Genomic DNA, 27,539 nt, shown 5'->3' on the forward strand with positions numbered 1-27,539 from the left:
CCATGGAAAGAAAATGTCGTCGATGTATCTGGTGTATAGTGTTGGTTGGAGGTCTTGTGCAGTGAAGAAGTCCTGCTCGAACTTGTGCATGAAAATGTTGGCGTATTGGGGTGCGAATTTGGTCGGGTCTGCGGGTAACCGTCTGTAGTGTTCCTGGTTGTCCAGTTGTCGGTATGCTTCTTTGCAATAGTCCGTTCTGTTCTGTATGACTATGGCTCCTCCTTTGTCCGCTGGTTTGATGACGATGTTGCGGTTGGTCTTGAGAGCGTTGATGGCGTTGCGTTGTGCTCGGGTGACATTCTGGACTGTCTTCTGAGTGCGGCTGATGAATCTGGCATTGACGCATTTCCTGACAGCTTGAGCATACATGTCCAGCTGAGGGCAGTGACCCTCTGGAGGAGTCCAGTTTGACTCTTTCCTCTTCGGTTGCTGTACCGCGGATCCCTCTGTCTGCTGTTCCGGATCGTCGATTGTCTCATTGGGTTCGCTGCTGAAATTTTGTGGTTTGTGGTAGATAACTTGGTGTTGTAAAATTGTTTACAATTGTCAACCCCAGTCCATCACCGGCATCTCCACATCATGACTACCATCGACACCACAAACTGCCGGCTCACAGTGGAAAGGATATCCAAGAAGATCGCGCATTTAGACACTCGCTATGGCCATCCCCACACCTCCACTACTCGCCTTTAAACAGCCACCCAACCTCAAACAGACCATCGTTCGCAGCAAATTACCCAGCTTTCAAGAGAACAGCGTCCACGGCATCACACAACCCTGCCGCGGTAACCTCTGCAAGACATGCCAGATCATCGACACAGATACCACCATCACACGAGAGGACACCACCCACCAGGTGCATGGTTCATACTCCTGTGACTCGGCCAACGTTGTCTACCTCATACGTTGCAGGAAAGGATGCCCCAGAGCATGGTACATTGGCGAGACCATGCAGACACTGCGACAACGGATGAACGGACACCGCGCAACAATCGCCAAACAGGAGGGTTCCCTCCCAGTCGGGGAACACTTCAGCAGTCAAGGACATTCAGCCACCGACCTTCGGGTAAGCGTACTCCAAGGCGGCCTTCGAGACACACGACAACGCAAAATCGTCGAGCAGAAATTGATAGCCAAGTTCCGCACCCATGAGGACGGCCTCAACCGGGATCTTGGGTTCATGTCACGCTACACGTTACCCCACCAGCGAACAAATGTTATCTGTTTTTAATATAACGGGTCAGTTGCTGTCTTTTCTATGTTTCTACCTCTCTATCTCTGTTTTTTTTTTGTTTGTTGTTTTTTTTGGTGATTTGTATATTCTGAGACCTGGCAGGTAACACCTGTCTGTCTGCACACTGATTGCCTTGGCAACGGGCAGTTGAAAAAACTGTCTGTTATCACCAAGCATTGTTCTGTGAATTATAAATGCGACTTCATTTCGAAGCTTTCACTAAGGCATCACAATTATTAGCATTTCAATATAAAAGTAATACTTATCAATGGTACTGAGCATACAGCAGCAACAGCTATTATAGACCCAGAACTAAGTAAAAAAACTACTACACAAAATGATATAATAAAAGTAAGGTGTCCTGATTCATAGAGTCATACAGCACAGAAAGAGGCCATTCAGACCATTGTGCCTGTGTTAGCTCTTTGAAAGAGCTATCCAATTAGTCCCACTCCTCTGCTTACTGTGCTGCTGCTGACAGCAGTGTGTTAACACAATGTAAACAGAACTGGACTCGCCACTGGGACTGCCATGATTTCCGGCCACTGAGAGAATAAGTGGCTCAGCCACTCATGAATCAGCAAAGCAGTTTTGTGTTTGCCCATCTCCAAGCACCTTCCCCACAGCCATTTGGGAAGATAGGACATTCAAAAAGACAGTCATGAATCACACCTTAAAAGTAACTGTTCACAAGCTTGTGCATACTCAGTTTTTAAAAATGTTATCCTGGCTTCTGAGGAAATTTCCCTTCAACACATTACAGGGCCTGAGCTGCTGTCACAGGAGCATTTCCTAAAGTGAAAGAAAGAATTTTGATTTATACAGCGCCGTTCACAGGATGTCTCAAAGAACTTTACAGCCAATGCAGTACTTATTGAAATGTAGTCACTGTTGTAATGTAGGAAACGTGGCATCCAACTTGCGCACAGCAAGGTCCCACAAACAGTAATGAGATAATGCCAGATAATCTGTTTTAGTGACGTCAGTCGAGGGATAAATATTGGCCAGGACACGGAAACGTCCTCTGCTCTTCTTTGGAATAGTGCCATGGGATCTTTTATGTCCACCTGAGAGGGCAGATGGGACCTTGGTTTAACATCACATCCAAAAGATGGCACTCCCTCAGTATTACACTGAAGTATCTGCCTAGATTATGTGTTCAAGTCCCTGCAGTGGGACTTGAACCCACAAACTTTGACTCAGAGGCGAGAGTGCTACCACTGAACCATGGCTGACACTTGTTCTACAAATTACAAAGTGGTTCTGCAAATGTAACACGCCAATCACCAGGATAGCTGCAGCCATCAAAAAATGAATATAATTCAGTAAAATGAATGGAAGGGATGTTTCTATTACAGAACACTGAATGTGCTGAACAACACTGCGCATTCTAATTAAAGATTATAAATCTTCATTAAAAGTGAACAGATTTACTATGGAATCGATCAGTTGTGACGCAGACTTTCCTGAAACATTCTATACTCATTTGAAATAAAGCCCAGAAACATAGGCATTTAAAAAAAAAAAGTTTTTACACAATTTACTGGAAAACACGTCTGCTGAAGGATGAATAAGACTCAAAACATTTTGGGAGAAGCATTTCCAATAAGCGTGAAGAAGCCAGTGAAGGAGTTGTCTGAAACAGCTCACCAGCTTGTGTTACAAAGCCTAATGTTATTAACAGGTGCTTGTGAGAGCAAGTGAAGCGAGCAGATCCAAAAACTGGAGTGGATTCCAAAAGACCATTCAACTGTGAAAGTATCAAGGTGCAGAAATTCAAACATCAGGGCCTCTGAACTGCGCTGTGCATGGTCATTGATATATACGCGGCATATAATCCTTTTCTAGCACGTTGTCAAATAAAACCAGGTTATCACTGTAATATAGATCGCATGGTATAATTTTGCGGCAAAAAAAGCAAGCAAATGGGAATGAAATACATAGCTCTGGTAGCGGAACTAGTACTGACACAGTTAACGTGATGCTTCGTTTTGCCAATCGAGGTAAATATAGACTCATCTGACAAATAGTTAAAGCCACATACACTTTGACAGAACACAAAGAGGATTGTGGTTGAAGTTGGAAACACATCTCTAACTCTGGGCAGGGGCAGGGGAGAGGGAGCAAAACTGTGCAGCAACATTTTCTTTTGTAGTGATTAAACAAGGCACTTCTACTTTTTAAACCGTTTTGGTTCGCAGGCCTCCAGTACCAGTAGTTCTGTAGTATCTCATTCAACCAGCCATTGGTCAGCCTAGGTCATCAAGTGTTGATGGGCTAATCCACCCATGTGGAAGCATCAAAGTCAAACCCAATCTGTATGTAGAGAACATATTATATATATATCACAAACACCTTTAAACCCAGTCACAATACAGAAACTTTAAAAGCCAACTGCAGTTAAAATTCATGTCCCAGCCTAAATCGACACAAATGTTGCGAGGTTCTGTCGATTGTCACCAAGATTACAGACTTGAGAGAGGAGCCAAAACACATAATTCAAACATAAATAATGCTATATGCTTGGTTCAGTTACAACTGACAGCTCCTTTTTCAATTGAGTCATCAGTTATTTTAGAATAAAGAGCTCCAGCAATTGTTTCAGGAGCATTTCAGTTCGTTGAATTGTTCAAGTTAGATGAAATCAGTTTGGAAACTTTGAGTTAGGTTAGGTCAGTGTAAAAATTCCCATGTTGCTGAGAAACACAAGAAGCAAAGAATCACAGTGGGGTAGATTTTCAAATTAAGTAAAACTGGCATTGCAAACCAGATCTCCATTATAGAAACTGCCCAATTTTCATTCCTACTGCCGCCAATCTGCACCGAAAGTTTTACACCCGGCCAAGTTGAAAATCTACCCCACTGTGTATATAAAATATTAACTCAAAAGAATAATAATTTAGTTGAAAGATTGCAAACATGTTATGTTTCTTTTGAGGAGCTAGTGTAATTTGTACTGTAAATACTGTACATTACTGCTACTTATTCTCTTGCTATCTGTTGTTAAATAAATTTGCCTGAGTTAAAATCTGAAACAAAGGCTGATGATGTGATTCTCTCACACGTTTTATAGATGGAAGGAAGATCCTGTGGAAACACAGAATAATTACAGTAGCAGAATTAGCAGAAATACTTTTCTGTACATTATCTTGGGGAAGTTATTGAAGGCTTAGCTGAATGTCAGGGCTAGTGGAGATATTCCTGAGAATCATCTATGAAAGTAATCTAAAATATGAAAGCCGAAAAATCTACAGCAAGGTAGGTAGAATCGAATCAATAACATTATCATCAGCAACCATCATTTGGAGAAGGAAATACTGGAAGAGCAACAGGTCATGAGGACATCATGTGTGAGCAGCATGACCACGTTTGATACAAAGCACAATCATTTCCTGCCTTTCTGAATAGTTCCACCAAAACTTTCCATACAAAGGATGATGATTCCATATTTTAAAAAAGTATTTTTGTGAATAAAATGAACATTGACCATGAAAGTGTACAGAGGCCAATAATACCTGCAACATCAACATTACGAAACATGGTGTTAATGTTTAATAGAATTCCAACTCCTGCAGCCCTGTGAAGAATATGGGAATTTCGGCCTCAATTCTAATCATTAATCTACACATTTTGGTATCTCTGCATAGGAAATTTGGGTCACTGCCACAGTCAGCGTTCAACTCAAAGTACAGAATCCACTGCAGAGGAGTTCTACAATATAATATTCAGTTGAACAGACAGGATATTCTTCCCATACAAATACACTTTATTTGCAAAACTTATTAAGAGTAGATGTTCTTCAATTAATAACTATTTAGCACAACATCTTGCTTTGTTCTGTAGATGGCTCAACAAGACTAGAGGAATTTGCAATTAGATGGCAAATAGATTCATAAGATGGATACTACAGACACCTCCTATATTTTGAAGTACATGCTCGGTTGTCAACTTTATTTGATATTGATCTTCCTTTGATCGTTGTCAAAAGTCAAAGGATACCAGGGGTATATATAAGGGAGCATGATCCCAGTACACTAGTTCTTCGGAGGCCATCAAGAAGTGCCGAAAACAGTAAGGGGGGTAATTTTAACTTTCACTGCGAGGCAGAAAATTGATGGTAGCGGATCAGCTGTCCGTTTTACACCCCACTCGAGTTTCCTTTCCATCAAAGGATCGATCGTTCAATATAAACACTGTGATGCTTTAACTTGAGTGTAGTCCCAAGAAGCATATCTCAAGGTCTTTGGTTAATACATTTTGTTTGGCAGAGAAAGCATGTTTGAATCAAGTGTGTACCCAGGGTATGTACTCATAGATTTTTGGGACAATGGCACAATACCTGATGGAGGATTAGTTCATCCTTTAAAATTTCCACTGAATGATGATCACATGATTGTACCAATAGTTCAAATTTATGCATGGAAACAGTTGGCTGTGATGAAACTTCCTTTCTTGTTTAAAAAAACCAAAGCTGAACTCCATTTTGGCTCGAAGCAGAAGCCGGAGAGCTAATTTTCCATAACACTTGGTACCCAATGACTCATTTCCTTTGCCTCTTACAAGTCTGACATTCTTTGGCACATTCTTAAAAATTATTACGACAGGAGATTTTTTTTGAAAAAGGGAAGAGAAGCAGTGTTTTTTTTCCAGACGGTACGTAACACTGAATAGCTCTGCATTTTTGAACAACTCTGGTTTTCTTTTCTGTTATCACTTCTATGACTAAGCAAAATCACCCGGAATATAGAAGATTTTCACTGACATATTTAAAAGTATTTGGATTAGCTCATTCATGCAGTAGTTACAGGAAAATATCATAATCTCCTGAGATATAGAAAAAGAAGAATCTCTAACTAGTCATAACATGAATCAGACTTTTAATTCAATTGTCTATGCTATTACCTGTAAATAACAACAATTTTGTTTTTGGTGTTTCTGAGCTATTTCAATCTTCATCTTTACTCCACACAAACGACTTTCTAGACAAATTATATTTTGAGGCACCAAAGTTACCATAAAACTGTGAAACCCCCTTTACTTCTTCTCAGTCTTCCCCACCTGTTGCAATCGAGAATGTGAAAATTAATTGTTTAAACAGGAGTGAGTCAGTAGTACCTGTTAAAAATCCTGTTTTTCTCCCCTTAGCGTGCTCTATGGCATTTGCCATTTCCAGGCTGAGCAACAAGCTATCGATTCTCGCAGGTTAAACTCACATTGTGCAAAATTAGTGACAAACTATCTGCCCGTTAATTTAACAGAGACGTTTACCCATTTACTTAAGTGGGTGTGACAAAATGAAGCATTTTAGTCTAAGATGTGGCATAGTATTGGCTTCATGAATTCTATCACAATACTTAATAGGCTATAAAACAGTTTCACTCATAAGCCATGTCCCAGCTTAAGTGGTACAGAATTAGTTAGGTTATCTGAGGCTGGTATCTGAGGGAGGATCAAGCCATTCAATTTAAATACAAACATTGCTAGAATTTTTTCAAATACATGTTTGATTGGCAGCACAGTTTTGAATTTGTTGATTTTTTAAAAATCTGCTTGGTCCTGGTAACTTTTTTTTGACGGTATTTAGCAACCTGTCTGATTTGAAGAGAGATAGTTAGGCCAGATAGCTTCGGTAGATGGTGAGGAAAGAGCAAGGAACCGCAATGTAGGAATATTGCTTAATTCAAAAACCAGTAATTATTTTCTATTAATTGAGGAGCCAGCTAAGCTTAACAGCTATTGTTAAAATATATGTTGTGTTCCTGCTACTATTTACTTGTTAATACATTTTGTTAGGCAGAGAAAGCAAGTCTGAATCAAGCATAGTGTTATTTTACTGCCTTCATTGACAAGGAGCTGAAATAGAAAGAAGGAACTTGTATTAATATAGTGCCTTTCACGACCTCAGGACGTCCCAAAGCGCTTTAGAGTCAAAGAAGTACTTTTGAAGTGTACTCACTGTCGTAAATGTAGGGAATCGTGGCAGCCAATTTGCACAGCAATGAGATAATGACCAAATAATCTGTTTTAGTGACGTTTGGTTGAGAGATCTCAGTTCATTCCCTGAGCAGGCTACAAATTTACATAAATGTTTATGCAAGTGAAAATATTCTTTCTGGGATATAGAGAGTTTGGGCTCACCTCTGAGAACAGTTTGAAACACAGAAGCCAAAAATACCTCATATAAAATAAAAAGTTACTCAAAAACATTTTACACCTTCTTTAAAATAGCAGGCAAAGGAATTTCATAAGAATGTATTCGCATGTTTGTTGCTAATATCACCCAACACAATTTCAAGCTGTTGGTTATCAGCTAACACTGCATTATAATCGTGTAAATGTAAGGAGTCTTACAACACCAGGTTATAGTCCAACAGCTTTATTTGAAATCACAAGCTTTCGAAGCTTTCCTCCGTCGTCAGATAAGTGTAGGATTCCATAAAGGTACAGCATATATAGTCAGAGAACAATGCCTGGTAATTACAGATAATCTTTCCAACTGCCCGTTATCTCACCTCGGCAGAGATATAATCAAAGCAATCAAAGGAGTGGAATGGTGTTCAGACAGAGAACCATTACAGACAAGACTACTGAATACACAAACAGCCAGAACACAAAGACAGAGAGAGAGAGAGACAGACAGACACCCGAAAGGCAGAGAAAGAGAGAGTAGTATGAGCAGCCCAGAGGGATGGCAGCAGTTCAATCTTCAAGTTATCTTCCCTCCAACTGAGGAAGTGATTAGTCTCTGATTAGCACCTTCTCCTGCTCAAAGTCTTGACCAAAACAGGGAATTCAACAAATAAGAAACTTTGAATACAAACTTGCATCTTACTATTCTGAGATTCTTCACTTTACAGCAAACATACAGACTCACTCTTTCCAAGATTTGGCTCTCAACTCACAAAATCACTCTCAGCTCTCAAACACTTTGTTTGAAGAACTACAGTAAATTCTGTAGTTGTTCCTTTGAAAAAAATCTAATCTTACTCTGAGAGATAAGTTGTTTCTGATAAATGTTTACAAGTTCTGTAACTTGTGGGTCTGTCCTGCTACTTCCTGCTGTGTGTGTGTGTTTGTGTGCGCGTGTGTGTGTTAATTAATCACAGTGTTTCATTGATACAGTCTCTAATTTTCCACAATTCTCTCGATTTTATTCCACAGCTGTCTCCCTGAGTGCTTAAGATTGATCCTAAGGATATCTTGATTATTGATATGAAACTGTTTATACTAATTGTTAATATTCGACCATGTTCCTGTTTGGATCTGTAATCGGGATACAGTCCTAGGCATACACAAGTGTGTGCACTCTTACGTCCCCTGAGATGGCAAAAATATGAGTTCATCCTGCCTCTGATTTGATTCTGTTGCTGTTCTGTGGGATGGAATGCGACCGTGGCTGAGAATTCTCAAGACCATGTTTTGTGGGATCAGGAATTCCTGCCTGCCTGAAGATAGTGCCAGATGGTGTGGGAGGAAAGGTGGGAGGGGGAAGAATGGAAGAAGGAAGTGTTTCTGAGAAGGGTAAAAAGTGGCTGTTGAGAGAATGGATTGGTCTGTTGAATATAAAGCTGAATGCAACTAATTTTTGCTAAAATTTCTTAAAAATTAATAAATTATCAATTACAAAGTGAAAAAGAATGTTTAAAACTGTGTACAATATTAAATGTAAATATTAAACATGTTCTGGGAGAATAACTGTGCACCAGGGTACCAGGGGCAGCATTTCGGATTCAGTGCACACTTTTGTGGCCAATTCTAAAATGTCCTGCCTACAGCCATAACAACATAAGGAATAGGAGCAGGAGTAGGCCATACGGCCCCTCGAGCCTGCCCCGCCATGGTTGATCTTCGACCTCAACTTCACTTTCCTGCCCGGTCCCCAGAACCCTTGATTCCCCTAGAGTTTAAAAATCTATCTATCTCAGCCTTGAACATATTCAACGGCTCAGCATCCACAGCCCTCTGGGGTAGAGAATTCCGAAGATTCGCAAACCTGTGTGTGAAGAAATTCTTCCTCATCTCAGTCTTAAATGGCCGACCCCTAATCCTGAGACTATGCTCCCTCGTTCTAGACTCTCCAGCCAAGGGAAACAACCTCTCAGCATCGACCCTGTCAAACCCCCTCAGAATCTTGTATGTTTCAATGTGATCAACTCTCATTCTTCTAAACTCCAGAGAGTGTAGGCCCATTCTACTCAATCTCTCCTCATAGAACAACCCTCTCATCCCAGAAATCAATCCAGTGAACCTTCGTTGCACTGCCTCTAAGGCAAGTATATCCTTCCTTAGATAAGGAAACCTAAACTCGACACAGTACTCCAGGTGAGGACTCACCAAAGCCCTGTACAATTGTAGTAAGACTTTCTTACTCTTGTACTCCAATCTCCTTGCAATAAAGGCCAACATGCCATTTGCTTGCTTTACCTGCATGCTAACTTTCTGTGTTTCTTGTACGAGGACACCCAAATCTCTGAGAACACCAACATTTAATAGTTTCTCACCATTTAAAAAATATTCTCTTTTTCTATTCTTCCTACCAAAGTGAATAACCTCACATTTCCCCACATTATACTCCATTGCCACCTTCTTGCCCATTCGCTTAACCTGTCTATATACCTTTGCAGATTCTCTGTGTCTTCCTCACACCTTACTTTCCCACCTAGCTTTGTATCGTCAGCAAACTTGGATACATAACACTTGGCCCCGTCATCTAAGTCATTAACATAGATTGTAAATAGCTGAGGCCCAAACACTGATCCTTGCAGCACTCAACTAGTTAAAGCCTGCCAACTGAAAAAGACCCGTTTATCCCTAATCTCTTGTTTTCTGTCCGTTAACCAATCCTCTATCCGTGCTAATATATTACCCTCACTCCCATGAGCCCTTACCTTGCATAACAACCTTTTATGTTGCACCTTATCGAATGCCTTTTGAAAATCTAAATATACTACATCCACTGGTTCCCCTTTATCTACCCTGCTAGTTATATCCTCAAAAAACTCCAATAAAAGTTTGTCAAACACGATTTCCCCTTCCATGTTGACTCTGCCTAATCATATTATGATTTTCTAAGTGCCCTGTTACTACTTCCTTAATAATAGATTCCAGCATTTTCCCGAGCCATGTGTGTAGTTTATTTAATTCTAATGATTGGTTTCTTGGCATGAGGAATTGTTACTGTTTTATTTACACAAAATTCTCAAAAAAGAGCTATTTTGTTTACAAAGAATTTAACAGATTAGTGTTGTACAGCTGTAAACAGCACAATTATGGGATCTCAATGTGGTCTAAAGAGAGAGAATGACAAGGGGCCAGATTTTGCTGAAAAAAGTGTCTGAACGACACACGCCATTATTAATGTGCAAATCGGCCAGCAACTTGTGGCGAGGAAGAGACACCCCGTGAATTGCGAATCGCCACAAATTGCTGGCCAATTTGCGGCGCTCTGCTGTGAGCTTCAGGAAAGCGGAATCTCGTGTTTAATCGCCCTGTGATTTTCATGAAGTTGCTGCACATTAATTGCCCATTAAACGTGCCACAGGAAGTTACGTCTCGTAATTAACAGCATAAATATCCATTTAGCGACGTGATAATTGTTAACGACTGCCATCAACCTCTTGCCCAGAAAGTAAACAATTATAAGGGTGGTGTCTCATTCCTTCAGGTTGTGAATTATTTTAGGAGATATAAAAATGTGAAATTAAAAAATTTAACAATTTTTTCTTCTTACTTTTCCTTTGTGTCTCTTTTTTCTCTCTCTCTTAATCCAATCATTTTTTCCCTCTCTTTATTTCTCTTTCTGTTCCTAATTTGACATTGAATTGACCCTCTCTAATTCATCCTCCTTCTCAGTCCTTCCTCCAGTTATTTCTCAATCCACTAATCTCAATGATTGAGGAGATACACTGTTTGCCCCGTTGTTCACCAAGGTCCCAGATGTCCTGTTGTCCTCGCTGCACCATTATCAGCTCGCACTTCCACCAACTTTGTGGGCAAAAAAATTTAAAAACCTAAACGTGCAGGAAAAAGTCTAACTAACGGCACGTCACGAGATGTTCTGCTCCAGCAAAATCTGTCCCAAGGAATATACTGACTCCATTAGAACCGTTTTACAGTGCAAACCTTTTCAGTGCAATTGTTCTTCGGCTACAACACACAGACATTCATTACATTAATTGTCTGGAACAGCAGACGTTGTAGAATGTGGTTGAGCTTTTGTAACCGGCTGGGTTGTACAAAACCTGATGGACTCAAACTAACCAGTGGTATCACCGTTACTGTGTAGTACCTTGGTCATCTGGTGTGCCAGAGCTCGGTGGGTTCTGGTTGTATCACCAGGGCTTTGGCTCCAGGTGCCAAGAAAAAGGAGAAGGCCAGGCAGCTCGCTACAATCGCAGCAAGGCATCAACTTCATTTTTTAAATCAGAATATCCTTCTCATTTCATATTTTATTTTATCCTTCTTCTCTCCTGCCTTTCTTGTAGCGCACACCCTGCCTGGCTGAGAGTAAGGGCCAAGACCTGCTCTCAGGCTTCTGCTAAGATTGTTCTGTAGTCTGTCACCAAGAAATGTGCAACAGTATCCTGAACTAGGTGGGCTCCCTGGGTAATCCACACAGCCCCCTTACACTAACATGTGGGATATTAGAGGCATCAATGTGCCTCCCACCAACTATGCCACAGTCTGCTTCACTCTCCTTCTCGCTGACCTATTTTGGCACTCAATCCCGCCCCCCAACCCTTGCCTCAAAATTAAAATTCTTATCCTTGTGTTTAAATCCCTTCATGACATTGCCCTTCTCTACCTCTATAACCTCCTCCAGCCTTGCAAACCACCCACCCCCTCTACCAAACTCTCCATTTCTCTTGACTCCAGCCTCTTCTTCATCTCCCTCTCCCTTTGCCCCATCAATGGTGGGCAGTCCCATCACCTAAGTCTCACTCTCTGGAATTCCCTCCATAAACCCTTCTGCCTCTCCACTTCCCTCTCCTCCTTTAAACCCACCTCTTTGAACAAATTTTTGGTCACCCCTCTATCTCTATTTCTTTGGCGCGAACGCTGTTTTTCCTCACGCCATTGTGAAGTGCCTTCGGACATTGTCCAACATTAAAAAGAAAGCAACAAAGAACTTGCATTATATAGCCCCTTTCACAACCTCAGGGCATCCTAAAGCGCTTTACAGCCAATGAAATACTTTTGAAGTGTAGTCACTCTTGTAATATAGGAAACGTGGCAGCCAATTTGCGCACAGCAAGGTCCCACAACCAGCAATGTGATAATGACCAAATAATCCGTTTTAGTGGTGTTGGTTGAGGGATAAATATTGGCCGGATACTGGGGAGAACTCCCCTGCTCTTCCAAATAGTGCCATGGGATCTTTTACATCCACCCGAGAGGGCAGACGGGGCCTGGGTTTAACGTCTCAGGGTAGTGTCCTTGGTCCAACCATCTTCAGCTGCTTCATCAATGACCTTCCCTCCGTCATAAGGTCAGAAATGGGGATGTTCGCTGATGATTGCACAGTGTTCAGTTCCATTCGCAACCCCTCAGATAATGAAGCAGTCCGAGCCCGCAAGCAGCAAGACCTGGACAACATCCAGGCTTGGGCTCATAAGTGGTAAGTAACATTCGCGCCAGATAAGTGCCAGGCAATGACCATCTCCAACAAGAGAGTGTCTAACCACCTCCCCTTGACATTCAACGGCATTACCATCGCCGAATCCCCCACCATCAACATCCTGGGGGTCACCATTGACCAGAAACTTAACTGGACCAGCCCTATAAATACTGTGGCTACGAGAGCAGGTCAGAGGCTGGGTATTCTGCGGCGAGTGACTCACCTCCTGACTCCCCAAAGCCTTTCCACCATCTACAAGGCACAAGTCAGGAGTGTGATGGAATACTCTCCACTTGCCTGGATGAGTGCAGCTCCAACAACACTCAAGAAGCTCGACACCATCCAAGATAAAGCAGCCCGCTTGATTGGCACCCCATCCACCACCCTAAACATTCACTCCCTTCACCACCGGCGCACTGTGGCTGCAGTGTGCACCATCCACAGGATGCACTGCAGCAACTCGCCAAGGCTTCTTCGACAGCACCTCCCAAACCCGCGACCTCTACCACCTAGAAGGACAAGAGCAGCAGGCGCATGGGATCAACACCACCTGCACGTTCCCCTCCAAGTCACACACCATCCCGACTTGGAAATATATCGTCGTTCCTTCATTGTCGCTGGGTCAAAATCCTGGAACTCCCTTCCTAACAGCACTGTGGGAGAACAGTCACCACACTGACTGCAGCGGTTCAAGAAGGCGGCTCACCACCACCTTCTCGAGGTGAACGAATGAAAAAAAATTCAAAAAATGGCACCTCCGACATTGCAGCACTCCCTCAGTACCGCACTGGACCTTTAACCCAGATTTTTATGCTCAAGTCTCTGGAGTGGGACTTGAACCCATGACTTTCTGACTCAGAGGCAAGGGTGCTATCCACTGAGCCATGACTGAAGGTGCTATGGAAATGCAAGTTGTCATTATTTGTCCTTCAATCACCATCATGCTTCTTAGTTTTCCTTGTCTTAATGGAATATTCTACTCCCAATACTTCATATGATAAATGCACTACCCAGTGAGTCACAAAGGCATGTGGAGACAGGAAGGTGCTGGGGTTAGATCCTGGTCTTATCCCAGCTGGGTAAACCATAGTTGGCCTCAGTTTATTAATTTCTGGTGGTTCATTTCTCATTAGTAAGTGTTCGCTCTTTTCAATTGCTCATGATATTTTTTTTATGTGTGATACAATCGTGACTAACAGATTGGGATTTTCATTCTGAGTTGCCCACAATGTGAATCACAATTCGACAAAAGTAGAATTGTCTTCAGTGAGCTTACTGTGTCACATTTTATTTTTTGGCTGCCTTTAAGCCAGCCTCAAGAATTAATTTTTGCATGCCACCGATGCCTCATGCTTGAGGTTCCCAGTTCTCTTGCAGACTATTGAGAAGGAAATGCCTGAGCAAAGAAACAGCGGTCAGCTGTACAGGTTTTCGGCAATTTTAGATTCATTTTTAATTTACCTGTTTTAAGTTTTGCACCCACTTAAACAACAAGATTAGGCAGCAAAAACCCTTCAGTCCAGAAACCCATCCACTCCATGCAGAACAATAGCCGAAGGAAGGAAATTCGTAAACCTATTAACTGAAACAAACAGAAACTGCAACTAGATTTAGGCCCAGTGCATTGCTCTTTCATTTCTACCCTATTATAATCCATAGCTGACAGAGTGTGAAAAAATATAATTTAAAAAATTGACCAAAATATAGTTCTAATAAAAATCTGAAGAGAAACCAGCGATTGTCAGGTGCAATGCTTTAAATCATAACGATGAACATCTGTACTGAAATAACAGATAAGGAACATAGCACAACATTCAAAAAACATTCAGATTTTTAGAGGTTTTTACAGGCTACACATAAAAAGCTGTGGGGTAAAAATACATTACTGGACTAAAACTTTTCTCTTTCAGGAATACAGGTGCTGATGTCAGTTCACAAGCAGTAGTTAGTTCCCTTACCTTTCTGATGCTCAATTAAATTTAGTTTTAAAATGAACGCATTATGTACTGTTCCCTGCAAAAAAGTTTTAAAGTGTTTACTTCCTGTTCCTTTCAATTTTAATTTTTTAGCTGCAAAGAAACTGGCTAATAGTTGTGAAGATTTCTAAGGTTGATAATTTTAGTCTATTTCTCAAACATTTGCATGAAATTTCTTCATATCACTCGACCTTTACTCACTAAACAATGGGGCTGAAAATCCCGGCTTCACCATTTTTAGTAAAAAGTAGCTGTGAATATGAAATTGCAAAATACAACTTTTTAACTCATCTGTTTTTTCTTTAAAATATAATTAACCCAGATATTAACTTTGGTCTCATTACGACATGCTGCTTTCCTCCGAGTTACATTTTCTGCCATGAACCAATTTGCTTGGTAGGAAAATAAGCCTGCATTTTTGACGGGACTGGTCTTAACTTTAACACTTTAACAGATATTTTTTCATCTCGTAATGTCCGCTAAAAAGCATCTATCTTGTAAAGTAATCACATTAGGACTGAAATACTTTCTTCCCCCACAATAAGCTCTTTCACTCATCTTAGCCACAGAAACAACACTGAGCAAAGACACTCCAGCTTTAAGTGCTTAGTTTGTCTGAGCTCTTCCTTTCGTTGAGCAACAGTGATCTGCATCTCGTGTCTTTCTACAATGAACTTTCCCCCTTTTCTGTGGTCTGCCAATTCTGTGTGGAGACACAGTACTGCTTTGTTAGCTAGAGGCTATGACACGAAGCAGAGAACTCATTTCAACAACTATAGAGTGTTGCAGGATGATTTCATTTTACTTAATTTATAAGAACATAAGAAATAGGAGCAGGAGTCGGCCAATCGGTCCCTCGAGCCTGCTCCGCCATTCAATAAGATCATGGCTGATCTGATCCTAACCTCAAATCTAAATTCATGTCCAATTTCCTGCCCGCTCCCTTTACTTCCAGGAAACTGTCTATTTCTGTTTTAAATTTATTCAATGATGTAGCTTCCACAGCTTCCTGGGGCAGCAAATTCCACAGACCTACTACCCTCTGAGTGAAGAAGTTTCTCCTCATCTCAGTTTTGAAAGAGCAGCCCCTTATTCTAAGATTATGCCCCCTAGTTCTAGTTTCACCCATCCTTGGGAACATCCTTACCGCATCCACCCGATCAAGCCCCTTCACAATCTTATATGTTTCAATAAGATCGCCTCTCATTCTTCTGAACTCCAATGAGTAGAGTCCCAATCTACTCAACCTCTCCTCATATGTCCACCCCCTCATCCCCGGGATTAACCGAGTGAACCTTCTTTGTACTGCCTCGAGAGCAAGTATGCCTTTTCTTAAGTATGGACACCAAAACTGTATGCAGTATTCCAGGTGCGGTCTCACCAATACCTTATATAACTGCAGCAATACCTCCCTGTTTTTATATTCTATCCTCCTAGCAATAAAAGCCAACATTCCGTTGGCCTTTTTGATCACCTGCTGCACCTGCATACTAACTTTTTGATTTTCTTGCACTAGGACCCCCAGATCCCTTTGTACTGCAGTACTTTCCAGTTGCTCGCCATTAAGATAATAACTTGCTCTCCGATTTTTCCTGCCATAGTGCATAACCTCACATTTTCCAATTAATTTATGTAGCACCAATCCTCCCCCCTCCCCCCACCCCAAAATTGGAAAAAAAAATCCTCCATCTTTTACATCTTAAGGTTAGATGAAGAGGGTCGGGAGGAGGCTCGTGTGAAGCATAAATGCCAGCATAGACCAGTTGGGCCGAATGACCTGTTTCTGCACTGTAGATTCTACGTAATCTTCCCAGGGTAAGCGTGGAGACTGGGGACTCGCTCCAATCGTCAGTCAATGGTGGCCTGTAACCAGCCACGAAACAATCATTTACATTCATAGAATGCAGTTGGGGGGGCAGATATATGATACTACCACAGCCAACTGCACATAATTTAAAGGGGACAAACTTTGCACGTCCAATTGCTCACTTTTTTTTTTGAGTCCTGAGAGTAAAGGTCAGAGGTGTGGAAAGCAAGTGCATGTTTCCCATGAAGGACCGGCGGTTCACTGGTGCACTGAAAAGGGGAGAGCAGTGCTCGGAGGTGACAGGCTTCCCCTTCAGTGCCTCTGCATTAATATAATTCTGCCTTAAAAAGGTGCAGTGATAAATTTCACATGCCTACTACCAAGCTTTACTGAACATTAAGTGGCTGCATTAAAAACCATGTCCTACCATTGAGGCGTAGTACAATGGTACAGTGCAACAACTGCCCATTGGTGCTGCTGAGAGATGACCTTGTATATTGCATGTTATCCTATTAAAACAATCAGGAATAAATCTCAATCATTTATCCTGCACTTCCAACCGATTCAAAAAATCAATGAGCTATTGCAAGTCATCAGCAATCTATATACTTGCAGACGTAACCAGAGTCACAAATGACATCCTCTGTGACTGTGGAGCATTAACCCTTCTCAAACGCTCTGCAACCTCCAATATGGCTGACACATCATCCTCCTACAATGACTTTCCTCCATTGTCCAACTCGCTTAGTTGCACTCTTACCTATCCAATCGTAGCCGAGCATCTCCAGCAAAGGCTTCTCTTCTCGCCCCCTGCAAAGTCACAAGGATAAATCCATGGGCCCCCCCCCCTTCCTCATTTACATACTGCCCCTTGGAAGACATGGGGTCAGCTTCCACATGCACTCTGATGACATTCAGCTCTACCTTTCCAAAACCTCTCTCATCACCTCCACCGCCTCTGCGTTTATCAGACTGCTTGTCCAACATCCGGTCTTTGATGAGCCACAATTTCCTCCAGTTAAACAATGGGAGGACTGAAGCCATCATCTTCAGCACTTGGTGGAACTGCTACAGAGCATGTGTTTTAGAGTTTATAAAAGTTAACAGCTGCCAAATAAAAAAGGGCTTCACGATACCAATGGCGGGACCCTGTGCAAGAAGCAGAACAGGGAGCTGTACCCAGACATTCAGTGTTGCAGTGCTCCTGGATGATGAAGAGACTGTCTGAAAGGAAAGGGACTTTCAGTCACGATGGCCATGGTGAATCACTTTGAGAAACCCTGTTATCCAACCTTTAGCCAAGATCCAGAGAATATATCTTTAGGAAAAACTAGTGTCCATTGAATTTATAAAAACTTTTGTTTTAAATTTAATGATCTATAGATACCATTATATTTTATATTTTAGTATTTTCTCACATCCTTGATGCTGAACACACACTAAAACCTGACAGTTCCCATTATGTCATTTGATAAATCACTTTCTTCCCTTGTGATTTTTCATGAGGTTTCTCCCCAACCATGTGCCACCTTGTTGAGTTCACAGTTTTATTTTGCAATTTTCTCACAGGTCATCTTAAACATTTTTTTATCACCACCCACAATTTAAAATTCAGATTGCTAAACTTTAGACAGAGGGCCAAATAGATTGTTGCTTGGGAAATTTGAACTGGCTGATTTAACCGGACTGGTGACGGACAAGTTCCAGCAAAGAGCCCACTTGAATTGAGGCAGAACCAATCAGGGAAAGGTTGTTGCTAGAACTGAAGCAGGGTGGACTTCGACAGCTATGAACATGATAAGTCTGATCATGGGTAATCAAGCGAATGGGGAGAGGCAGAGCTTTGGGAATCAGGCAGGCAGACAGGGAGAGGCAAAGGCAGTGCACGCCTCGACTTTGCTCCAACACAGTTTGATCCAAGTCAACGCTCGTCACCAAAACCAGAGTCAAATTTTTACCGTGGGAAACGTGGCCACATTCCCTTATTGGACATCCCTATTACGCTGTAGAATCATATGTTAGCAAGTTTCATTGATTATCTCAATCATTATTGTACCCATGTGATAAGGTTCTGCATTCAACCTCTCTTCTCTCACTAACAAGTCTGATGTGGAGATGCCGGTGATGGACTGGGGTGGACAAATGTAAGGAATCTTACAACACCAGGTTATAGTCCAACAGTTTTATTTGAAAATCACAAGCTTTCGGAGGCTTTCTCCTTCGTCAGGTGACTATCTTGAGATTCCCTATGCATCATGGCTGCAAGATCCACTGTTGAATCCGGTGCCCTTGAACCTGCCGCCACTGAAAGCCACCCATTTGGAGTATGTACATAGAAACAGAAATACAGTTGTCACCTTGCCAGCCCTTCCCTTTCCTTGTAGCTGCTTCACTTCACAGTGCAGCCGTTCCTTCCTCCAAATCACCTTGGCTGAAGTTTTAAGATAACAAAGTTTTAATTTTAAAATTTATATCGCTATGCACACATAAGAAGCACACACCATTCACATTCACTGAATGGTTACTTTAAAAAAAAACTTTAATTGCTTTCCAGGCTACAACTATAAGGAATCTTACAACACCAGGTTATAGTCCAACAGTTTTATTTGAAAATCACAAGCTTTCGGAGGCTTTTTTGTCCACCCCAGTCCATCACCGGCATCTCCACATCAGGCTACAACTAAAGTTTGAAATCAAAGTAAGTTGGGGGGAGAAACTGCTGTATGGGGCTATGAACTGACCACAGGAGGTTATAGCCATCTACTGGCTTGTAGGATTTAGGAAACACTTAAGATCAGGCGCATTAAATCATTTAATATTTCAAAAGGAAGTCAGATGCAGCAAAGCAGGGTGCAAAACCAATGTACTTTTGGAATACTAAACACAGTATCAGTCCAGTAGAGAGAGCAGACAGCACCGCAGGATATTATTGTATCATCGATGAAAGAAACCAGATCATGATTTAATTGCAAATGTTTTAGTTTGATTGGGCCGTTCACGGATGACATCAGGAAGCACTTCTTCACACAAAGGGCAGGGAAATTCTGGAAAACTCTCCACCACAAAGCTGTTGAGGCTGGGGGTCAATTGAAAATTTGAAAACCGAGTGATAGATTTTTGTTAGGTAGGGGTATTAATGGATATGGAGCGAAGGCGGGAAAGTGGAGTTGAGATGATCCATGATCTAACTGAATGGTGAAGGAGCCCAAGGGGCTGAATGGCCTCCTCCTGTTCCTGTATTTATGAGTAACATTTCTCCAGGTGGGATTGGGCAAATGCCATCCTATCGCCCCAACTCAAAAATAGCCCTGAAGGGCACCCGGGTGTCATCAAACTGTAGATCAGCAAGAAATCTATGCCTTCCGGAGAGAGGAGGCAGAATAGAAAATTGATGAGAGAAAAAAGTAACAGATTGTTAAAAAAATTTCCTGAGGCAGCTGCGTGAATTGTTTATGAGCTAGTGGTATGGATCTGCTGCTCTCTTGCTGGCTCAGTTTCAGCCGGAATCTCCACGATTTCGTCATTGTGGTTTTTCAATGAAAGCATGTGACTCAATCTGCACATCTGTGCTGAGAGCTGAGAGTATAAATAAGCAGCAAAAAGCACCAACAGTCACAGATCTCAAACTGCAAGTTCCAGCAGTGAAAGGATCTTGTCTGCTTTGAATCATTCCAGAGGAGTGTAGCTATAGACAAGCTTGGAAGAAAAGACCACGTGCAACAGATTAAAAAAGCAAACTGACAGTCAGCAACAAACTATTACAAGTAAGTTCATTTTAATTCTATTTTTGAGTACAACCTTTAACTGTACGGTTGAAATGCTCATGTACCACTGAATAGTGAATGAAGCCTTTTTGAAAACAAACACTTTTGGTTATTACAGTTAATAAACTTTTCTCAAGTGCTGCATGTGGCTGATTATCCTCCAAATAACTTCCTAGAAAACACTGCTATAAGTGGAATTCAAACAGTCCAGAGGTTTCGCGATACAGTCATTCATCCAATATTTGTAAATACAAATTCACTTGAATTCTTAGAGTTTTTAAACATTTGTCATTTTGTGTTTTAGGAGGGAACAGAACCCACCTACAAAACCAGCAACAAAATGAACTGCAAATTCCAGGCAACAACTCTCTTGGCTCTAGCACTCATCTGTGCATACTTCCCCGCAGGTCAGTAATGAAGTTCTGGTTAGTTATTGGTCCATTTAAAAGTGGAAACAGATGAATAGTGTTCTGTTATTTCCTTCAGTGATAATAAATTCACATGTAAACTGTCTTTTGCAGAGAGCGCCTCCAATCCACTTAGATGCCTCTGCATTAATTCCATTAACCAAGTGCGTTTCAGGATTGTGGAGGACTATCTAATCATTCCAAAAGAAGCGCACTGCAGAACTACTCAAATCATGTAAGTACAGCAGTAAAAATGAAAACTGTGAAGAGTTCTTGCTGCTAAGGGATGAGGAGAGGGGGAGAGAGAAGATAGGGGGGCTTCTAATCTTTATGAAGTGTGTGAATAATAGGAAGTGTGTAAATAAGAGTTTAGTAGTTGCTGTGCTTATTGTGAAGTGGGGAAATAACCACATTTGATTGGCAATTAAAATGTTAGTTAAAAGAATCTGAGAAAATGAAATCCATCAAGTTTTTTAAAAATTGAAAGTTTCAGTATAACATGGGTCACTGAATTTTTTTTTCTGAAGTTTTAGATGATTTCCCTCCAACACTTTCACAAACAAAAAAAGGGAGCTCAAAATGCAATTAATACGGAAATGCAATAAGGTTGCCTCCTGCCAAGTTACAGAGAGAGCTAGCTGCAAAGGCTGGCTCACTCTGATCCACAGAGTTTGGCATTTGTTGCCAGCAATTGACCTATACCTAGAATGATCTAGAACGGCTATATTGCAACAGCAGTCGGAAAAACGACCTTCGGTCAAAGCTTAGCTTATTTCTTAATTTCAGGATGCAAACTTCAAAGAGCGCAGTGTCTCACAGATTAGAGGAAACTGCTGCAAAAGTTAAATATCTGGAGATGAGCTGGAGAACTGCTGCATCAAAAAAAAACTGCTGCGGGAAATACAGCTTAAGATCACTCAATAATTTGATCATTTATCTATACAAGAATATAAAAAAGGGGAAGGAAGCAAATGTGGAGAAAGGCAATATAAGTTCATGAGAATTTTGACAATGATGAATAATTGCTTAGTGATCCTTACTCATGATTTTAGGGCTGAAACAGATATTTAATTGAAAACCAATTATCTGGACATTTGAATGGGTCTAAAGTCCAATGATCTCAACAACAGTCACGTACTGATAATATGCATAAAGTGGAAGATGTCACTAACTTTTCAATTTTTTGTCTTCTTTTAGACTTGTAATAAATTACCAAAATTCAAAAATGGAAGTGTGCCTTAACCCCGAAACTAAACAAGGCAGAGCACTGGTCGCATGTTGGGACAGGTGAGTTCAAAATTACTGGTTTTCTACAGCAGAGAAAGTGAATTACTCTATCCTCTTAATTCAAAAAATTGGAAATCTCAATTGTTTTGGCATTAAATTCCTGGTTTGTTATTACCGTACTTACATTACTTAATTCAAATATTGTATAATTGACATTTATGGGGGAGGGGAGGGAATAGACTTACAGGTTTACTAAATAGGAAAAGAGAAGCTTAGATCAATATTAATGATGCAACATTGGATAGTTGTATAACAGATTGTCTAATCATAGTTAGGAGCACATACAAAATACACTCTAGTGCAAAAACTGATCGATAATTTTTTTCACAAACACTGAGCTAATACACTATTCCATACCCGAATGATCAATCTGGATTAGATTGTCCTTTGCTTTGCATGAAATTTTTCTCCAGCTCCAGATTTTGCCATAACATTATTATGGAAGTAAACAGTTATGTTTTCCATAAGGTTTTACTCTGTTACAGTGTCACTGTTACAGTGTACCAGCAGCAGAACTAACACAGTTTCACAATCAACAGATTAGCACTTGCAAAACAGAGAATAAATTGGCTACAAAATGTGTAGGTTCATGTAACATACAGCCAACAGGACAGGCTTTAACATGTAGACCCTTTAGGGAGCAGTGTTTAGTCCTCAAAAAAGTAAATTTATATTTGTTTTGGTGGCATTTTTATGTATAAAAATTAAAAAGTGGTGTGTGGATTTGGCCAGTATTCACGCAGCACAACTTGATGCTTGAACTAGATACAAAATAAATAAACTGCTTCTGATTAAATACCTGCCCTCTCGTAATCCTACTGTCTAAAAAACATCATTAAACTGAGTGCCGACTAGTGATTTTGTTGATCAAAGCACTTCCTAAAGGCTCCACTGATAAAGGAAATATCCCGCTCCATTTATTTGCACGATTGAATTTTTTGTGTGTCTAAAATTGAAATTTTGGCCACTTCTTTGTCTAATAGTTGCTTGCGGTAAAGTAAACAATTACTTGTACAAACCAGCGCGAAGAATCAAATATATAAGAGAATTAGTTCACTTCTGTGTCTGAAAAGGTCTTAAAGAAACACACTGGGGTCGTGCAAAACAGTCAGTGGAATGAAATATCGGGCGGGGAGTATAACAGGCGGCCGATCTGATACCACACGTTTTGCACTACTGTCCATGACTGATTTCTACCCTCTTTTTTTTGAAAATACGGAAGAAAAACACATCAGTGCTTTTCACTCATTTTTAAAAATCTACTCAATGCAGTGTTGCTAAGTTTAAATTTCGTAGCACTATTTCTGCCTATTTTGCTGTGTTATTTACATTGCTTAATTCAGATTATTGATAATTCAAAATCGTTTATTAAAAATTGAATTGTCAGGAGTAGACCGTATTATTACCTTGACCAGAAGTGGCACTCACTTTAAAATTTATAGTCACATTTTGCTGCAAATTCTCTGAGCTGGAAGTTTACTGACAGGCAGCTTTCACAAAAGTTCCCCTTTTCTTATTGTTCTTTCATTTCAAAATATGTACAATTCTACATAAAGTAGTGGTTTAATAGTTCTGAAAAGGTCTGAAAATCACTAATAGTTAACATCCGGGATTTAAAGGATGAAAACAATTGGGATTAGATAAGTCATGTTAAACTCTCAACCCTGTCCTCGAGATGCATCATCTGAAACATGTGCACCATTTGTTTTTCCAGAATTGGCCATGATATCACGAGGAAGAAGGAATGTATTCTAACACCAAGAAAGAGAGCGGCTGAAAATTAGAAAAAAAAATTAGACCTAAAAGGAGAAGAACGAGACATCACTGAACTCTGATGTCATCAGAGAAGATTAAAAAAAAGGAAATTAACCTTTGAGTCCTGAGCCTCCCTTTGCAACTTAATATGTAGGGACAGCCACTTCAAAAATGCTCAAGATTATTAATATTCAATAACTATTTCAGAGTTAAGAGGCACAAACTGCTCTCTTTTTCTGTCTAAAATCTTTTAAATCTAGAGTTAAATCTATTGCCAATTGCTGGTATTCAATTTTCAGGCTGTAATGTATGAAACAATAACTAATGCAGTGAAGTAACTATTTTATTTATAGATTGCCATTAAGTGGTACAAGATACAATGATACTAAATATATTTCTCACACCTTTGTATCAAGCTATAAGCGACAAGACAATAATTATGTTATTTGTTTCACAATTTCACGTCTTAGGCAAACAGGTAAGGTCAGAATAGTCAATTCAAACCAATACTATTTTAAAAATTAATCTACTGAATGTCTCTTTCAATGCCCATTATTTGTCCAAGACACTGTAAAATCAGATAATATACAGCATGTGGTGGCACACTTTAACTCAGTAAGATTTGCCTAAAGCCTTCACAAATAATCTATTCAGCCAGACTGAATGAGGACATTTGTGCTGTGATTTGCATTGCTGAACCAATTAATCGTAGACCGATTCAAACTGGTCAGTGTTTACACGAATACTAAACTGTAGTGCGTTTTGAAAATAATGCACTTTGAAAATGTTAATTTGAAGTTTTTTATTTATGTATAGTTTAATGCTGGACACAAGTTATTTTATATATATATATATATCTATAGCAGTATTACCTAATTGTTTTGTAGAACAGAATACGTATTTTTACAACTTGAAACATATCGCTAAAGCATGAATTGCTTTGAACCAACGTTATGTCTGTTACATGTTTTATAATAAAATACAAAAAAAGAAAAATTTGATTTCTCATTTCTTCTTATTCAATAGCAGAAAACATTTTGCATCACTGCACATTGTTTAACATAACTAGCCTATTGACTAAGTTTTCTACACAAAGTTGCTTAATTCGAATAATCCTGCAAAAACATCTCCAGCGCTGGTTTATTTCAATTGCTTCACTTGAACAAAATTTAGCAAAAGTAACTTTGAATTAACAGTAGACAACAATAAGTTACATTTATATAGCACCTTTAATGTAGTAAAACAGACCAAGCCGCTTCACAGAGGCCGAAGTAAAATGGACACCGAGCTAAAGAAGGAGAGGTATGAGGAGTCGCCAAAAGTCTGGAGGGTCTTAAGAGAGGAGAGGGAAGTGAAGAGGCAGAGGGGTTTAGGGAAGAAATTCCAGAGAGTGGGACCAAGGTGGGTGAAGGCACAGCTTTCCATGGTGGGGTAAAGGGAGAGGGGATGCACAGGAGGCCAGGGTCAGAGGAACAGAGAGTTTGGGGCTGTAGGACCAGAGAACGTCACAGAGATAGGCAGAGGCAATTTCATGGAGCAATTTAAACAGAAGGAAGATAATTGAATTTGAGGTATTGGGGTACCAGAAGCCAACGTAGGGCAGTGAGAAGGGGCAAGTGGGACTTGTGCGGGATAGGATACTGGCAGTGTAGCTTTGGATAAGCTTAAATTTATGAAGGGTGGAGGATAGGAGACCAGCCAGGACAGCACAGGAGTAACTGAGTCTGCACGTGACAGACATGAAAGAGGGTCTCAGTGGCAGATGATCTGAGATAGCAAGTAATGTTACAGTAATGTGAAAGTAAGTGATCTTTATGATGGAGAGGATATGGAGGTTAACTTTGATCGCCTTCAGGGGTTGGAGATGAATTTTCCAGAATTGTGTTTTATTTCCTGAATTGGCCGACAATTTTGTGTGTCTTTTTTTTGCCTCTCCAGGCTAGCTGGTGGATAGGGAGCATTGAGGGTCATGTTACTTAGTTTGATTATGACTGAATGAGACAGACTCAATGTACCAGCTGGCATTTTTCTGTCAGTTTTGCTTCATATGTTCAGCTCGGGGTCAAAAAGGACACTCAAGGCTGCGGAGAGTCTGGCCGAGGAGGAGATGGACTCAGTATCGAGGGTATGGAGTTTATGGCGGGGACTGAAGACAATGGTTTGAGTCTTCCTGATGTTTAGCTGCTTAGAAGTTGTGGCTAATGCAAGACTGGATGTCAGACAAGCATTCTGACAGCAGACAGACAGTAGAGGGGTCGAGAGAGGTGATGGAGAATTAAGAGTTGTGTGTTAGCAGCATACGTGTGGAAGCTCACTCCACAGCTTGGGATAATGTTGTTAAGGGACAGCATACAGATGAGGAAGTGGAGGTGGGGTGGTCAAGGATGGATCCTTGTTGGAGTCCAGAGGTGACAGTGCGGTGGTGGGAAGAAAAGCCATTGCTAGAGATGCTCTGACTGCGCTCGGATTGATAAGTCCGAAAGCCCACAAGGGCAGTCCCACAGAGCTGGAAAATGGAGCAGAGGCGTTGGAGCAGGATCATCTGATCGATTATGTCGCAGTCGGCAGAGAGGTCAAGGAGGGATAATGCACTGTAGTCACAGTCACAGAGTCTTTGGGGGGAGTTTTAACACCCCAGGACAGGTGGCGGGGTGGGAGGGGGCGTTAGATTGTTAAAAGTGGAAAATCCGGCCCCAACCCGCTGCGAACGCGCCTACTTGGGGTTTAACTCAGATTGGGGGTCAGCCGAATAACCCGCTCTCAAGAGGCGGGTCAACAACAACAAAATTTGACACCGGGTCACATAAGGAGATATTAGGACAGGTGACCAAAAGCTTGGTCAACGAAGTAGGTTTAAAGGAGCGTTTTAAAGGAGAGAGAGAGTTAGGCCAGATAGCTTCGGTAGATGGTGAGGAAAAAGCAAGGAACCGCAATGTAGGAATATTGCTTAATTCAAAAACCAGTAATTATATTCTATTAATTGAGGAGCCAGCTAAGCTTAACAGCTATTGTTAAAATATATGTTGTGTTCCTGCTACTATTTACTTGTTAATACATTTTGTTCGGCAGAGAAAGCAAGTCTGAATCAAGCATAGTGTTATTTTACTGCCTTCAAAGACAAGGAGCTGAAATAGAAAGAAGGAACTTGTATTAATATAGTGCCTTTCACGACCTCAGGACGTCCCAAAGCGCTTTAGAGTCAAAGAAGTACTTTTGAAGTGTACTCACTGTCGTAAATGTAGGGAATCGTGGCAGCCAATTTGCGCAGCAATGAGATAATGACCAAATAATCTGTTTTAGTGACGTTGGTTGAGAGATCTCAGTTCATTCCCTGAGCAGGCTACAAATTTACATAAATGTTTATGCAAGTGAAAATATTCTTTCTGTGATATAGAGAGTTTGGGCTCACCTCTGAGAACAGTTTGAAACACAGAAACCAAAAATACCTCATATAAAATAAAAAGTTACTCAAAAACATTTTACACCTTCTTTAAAATAGCAGGCAAAGGAATTTCATAAGAATGTATTCACATGTTTGTTGCTAATATCACCCAACACAATTTCAAGCTGTTGGTTATCAGCTAACACTGCATTATAATCGTGTAAATGTAAGGAGTCTTACAACACCAGGTTATAGTCCAACAGCTTTATTTGAAATCACAAGCTTTCGGAGCTTTCCTCCGTCGTCAGAT

At 40.7% G+C, this 27,539-nt stretch overlaps 2 protein-coding genes across 5 annotated transcripts in view; one reads left to right on the forward strand and one right to left on the reverse strand.

Moving 5' to 3' along the window:
- Positions 1-27,539, reverse strand: part of rassf4a (Ras association domain family member 4a) — a 212,149-nt gene that overhangs the window by 99,095 nt on the left and 85,515 nt on the right. The gene's annotated exons all lie outside the window — the stretch shown is intronic.
- cxcl18a.1 (chemokine (C-X-C motif) ligand 18a, duplicate 1) lies at positions 20,235-24,843 on the forward strand. Its single transcript, XM_067972597.1, has 5 exons — positions 20,235-20,398; positions 20,703-20,805; positions 20,920-21,040; positions 22,003-22,092; positions 23,807-24,843. The coding sequence occupies exons 2-5, from the start codon at positions 20,739-20,741 to the stop codon at positions 23,874-23,876; spliced, it is 348 nt and encodes a 115-aa protein (XP_067828698.1). The 5' UTR covers positions 20,235-20,398; positions 20,703-20,738; the 3' UTR covers positions 23,877-24,843.

The sequence above is a fragment of the Heptranchias perlo genome, chromosome 36, assembly GCF_035084215.1.
Source record: "Heptranchias perlo isolate sHepPer1 chromosome 36, sHepPer1.hap1, whole genome shotgun sequence".
Classification (NCBI taxonomy): Eukaryota; Metazoa; Chordata; class Chondrichthyes; order Hexanchiformes; family Hexanchidae; genus Heptranchias; species Heptranchias perlo.

Coding starts and splice junctions, on each gene's coding strand:
- cxcl18a.1 (XM_067972597.1), top strand. CDS start 20,739: ATGAACTGCAAATTCCAGGCAACAACTCTCTTGGCTCTAGCACTCATC. Junction 20,806..20,919: donor CTGTGCATACTTCCCCGCAG/GTCAGTAATGAA, acceptor TGTCTTTTGCAG/AGAGCGCCTCCAATCCACTT. Junction 22,093..23,806: donor CTGGTCGCATGTTGGGACAG/GTGAGTTCAAAA, acceptor TTGTTTTTCCAG/AATTGGCCATGATATCACGA.